The 3,240-nt window shown below is 41.8% G+C and overlaps 1 gene segment (V, D, J or C); it reads left to right on the top strand.

Moving 5' to 3' along the window:
• Positions 1–2,571: 2,571 nt before the first annotated feature.
• LOC105308350 lies at positions 2,572–3,101 on the top strand (the record flags this gene model as incomplete). The annotated part of the segment is given in 2 exon segments: positions 2,572–2,630; positions 2,749–3,101. Coding segments are annotated over 2 exon segments (399 nt in total), but the record flags the coding sequence as incomplete, so codon positions are not given.
• Positions 3,102–3,240: the final 139 nt, after the last annotated feature.

The following is a 3,240-nucleotide window of genomic DNA, read 5'->3' as shown; positions in this document are numbered from 1 at the left end:
AAACAAACCCACACCTATATGGTGCTTTAATCTATGACAAAGGAGGTAAGAATATATAATGGGGTAAAGACAGTCTCTTCAATAAATGATGTTGGGAAAACTGGACAGATACATGTAAAAAAATAATAAAATGGGACCACCTTCTTACACCATATACAAGAATAAACTCAAAATGAATTAAAGGCTTAAATGTAAGACCTGAAACTATAAAATTCCTAGAAAAAAACACAGGCAGTAAACTCTCTGACATTGCTTTTAGCAATATTTTTTTCTGATGTATTTTCTCAAGGGAAACGGAAAAAATAAACAAACAAGACTACATCAAACTAAAAGATTTGCACAGCAAAGGAAACAGTCCATAAAAGGAGAAGACAATCTACTGACTGGGAGAAAATATTTGTCTATGATACAACTGATAAAGGGTTAATATCCAAAATTTACAAGGAACTCATATAACTCAACACTAAAAAACAAACAAACCAATTAAAAAGTGGGCAGGAGACCTATATGGGCATTTCTCCAAAGAGGACATACAGATGGCCAGTAGGCATATGAAAAGATGCTCAAAGTCAGTAGTCATCAGAGGAATATAAATTAAAACCACAAGAAAATATCACATCACACCTGTCAGAATGGCTATCATCAATAAATAAAAAAACAAGAGTTGACGAAGATGTGGAGAAAAGGGAACCCACGTGCACTATTGGTGAGATTGTAAATTGGTACAGCCACTACGGAAAACAGTTTGGAGGTTCCTCAAAAAATTAAAAATAGAACTACTTATGATCCAGCAATTGCACTTCTGGGTAATTATCCAAACAAAGCCAAAACACTAATTTGAAAAGATATACACATCCCTATGTTCATTGAAGCATTATTTACGGAAGCCAAGATATGGAGGCAACCTAAGTGCCCATCAATAGACGACTGAATAAAGAAGTGGTACATATATACAATGGAATATTACTCAGCCATAAAAAATGAAATCTTACTATTTGCAATGACATAGATAGACCTAGAGGGTTTTATGCTAAGTGAGATAAATCAGACAGAGAAAGACAAATACCATGTTATTTTACTTATATGTGGAATCTAAAGAACAAAATAAATGAATAAACAAAATGGAAACAGACTCATAGACACAAAGAACAAACTGGTGACTGCCAGATGGGAGAGCTGTTGGGGGGCTGTGTGAAAAAGGTGAAGGGATAAAGAAGTACAAATCGATAGTTACAAAATAGTCACAGGGATGTGAAGTACAGCATAGCGAGTATAGTCAACAATCCTGTAATAACCATGTATAGTGCCAGATGGATACTAGACTAATCAGGGGATCACTTTGTAAATTATATACATGTCTAACCACTATGCTGTACACCTGAAATTAATATAAAATAATATCGAATGTCTACTCCAATTGAAAAAAAAGATACTCCAAAAAATAAAATGGGGCTAATAATAGTACTTAAAAACAAACAAAAAACAGCTTAAAACATATACTGATATTCCTAATAAACTGAAAATGACTAGCAAGAAACATAAGATGAGAAAATTACAATATAAACAAGTTGTATAATGCCTAGGACAAAATCCCCACAAAAATACATGACCAATCATGCATGAAACTGCAGATTTTACTTACAAAGATAAAATTAACTCTATATTATAGTGGAAAATGTTATATAATTCATTGGTAAATGTTAGGCCTACAAAATCTATTAATTTCCCCCATGTCACTAATTCAAATTGAGTGTCTGCAAAACTTAGAAACAATTACATATCTTTTGGAATTTTTGCTGAACTGATATTTTTTGAACATACCACAGAACATTTTTATTTTCTGGAGCAACCATACTACACTGTTCCCTCAAAAGATCCCTTTGTGACATTAAAAAATAGGTGAGCTGCCCCCTGGTCTGTTTTGTGAAACCTGGCCTCATGGACACACGGGCCATTTAGCTTTTTCTAGAATCTAATGTACCGGGATGAGTGGGCTTTGGCAACTTAAGTTTTTATATATGTATATATTTATGAATCCCACAGAACAAATTCTAGGAGTGAGAAGCTACAGTGTATCAGAATCACAGTAACTGGGAACCAGACCATAATGTGAGAATGGAGGCAGTGGCTGGTGAGCTGCAGAACCCAGCTGGGCTCTCAGGAATTTGGATGATGGGGAGGTGTGTGCCCTGTGACAAGCAGGTGGCACTGTGGAACTACCCAGTGGTCCCTACACATCTGCTCAGTGAGAACACAAAGGAGCCTGGCACTGAGAGTTGGGTCTTTTCCTCAATGATGGGACTCAGCAGCTGTGTCCTCTGGCCTGACAGAGTCCGCTGAGCAGGAACCTTTGTGTGATGACAGCAGATGCTTCCTCCCAGGGCTCTCCCAGGGGGTGAAGCCAACCTCCTGCTCCTCGGTCTGGGTGTGAGATGGGTTCCAGCACCAGGGCTCAGGAAGGGGCTGGGCGGTCACTGGATGGACACACATTTGCATGCACAGCCCCTCCTCTGGCGGAGGGTGGAGAAGAAAAGGAGGCCTGGGGCAGCCCAGCCCCACTGTGGGCTGAGGGGCTGCCTGCACCATGGCCTGGACCCCCGTCCTCCTCGTGCTCCTCTCTCAGTGCACAGGTAAGGAGAGGCCTTGGGGACCCTGGGCATGTCACAACATCACTGCTCTCTTTCTCGAAATCCTGAGAAATGTTCTCTTTTTTCTTGTGCCAGCAACAATGTTTGTCTGTGTTTGCAGGTTCCCTCTCCCAGCCTGTGCTGACTCAGCCGCCCTCCCTCTCTGCATCTCCGGGAGCAACAGCCAGACTCACCTGCACCCTGAGCAGTGGCTTCAATGTTGGCGGCTATTACATTAACTGGCACCAGCAGAAGCCAGGGAGCCCTCCCCGGTATCTCCTATACTATAAGTCAGACTCCGATAAGCACCAGGGCTCCGGGGTCCCCAGCCGCTTCTCTGGATCCAAAGACGCTTCGGCCAACGCAGGGCTTCTGCTCATCTCCGGGCTCCAGCTTGAAGACGAGGCCGACTATTACTGTGACATATGGGATGGCAACTCTAAGACTGACACAGTGATCCAGTCCCAGAAGGAAGTGAGACAAAAACCTCTGTGCTCTCCAGGCCTGTTTCAGTCACCCCTGCTGGTGTCTGTGACCAAATCCAGCTCAGTGGTGACTTGTGCTGTCAGATCTGCTTTCCTTGGACCAGTCGTCCTGACAATGTCACATCCTT

This window comes from Pteropus vampyrus, unplaced genomic scaffold (genome assembly GCF_000151845.1).
Source record: "Pteropus vampyrus isolate Shadow unplaced genomic scaffold, Pvam_2.0 Scaffold568, whole genome shotgun sequence".
NCBI classification, from domain to species: domain Eukaryota; kingdom Metazoa; phylum Chordata; class Mammalia; order Chiroptera; family Pteropodidae; genus Pteropus; species Pteropus vampyrus.
Note: the sequence above shows the minus strand (reverse complement) of the source record. Positions and strands in the feature narration are given on the sequence as shown.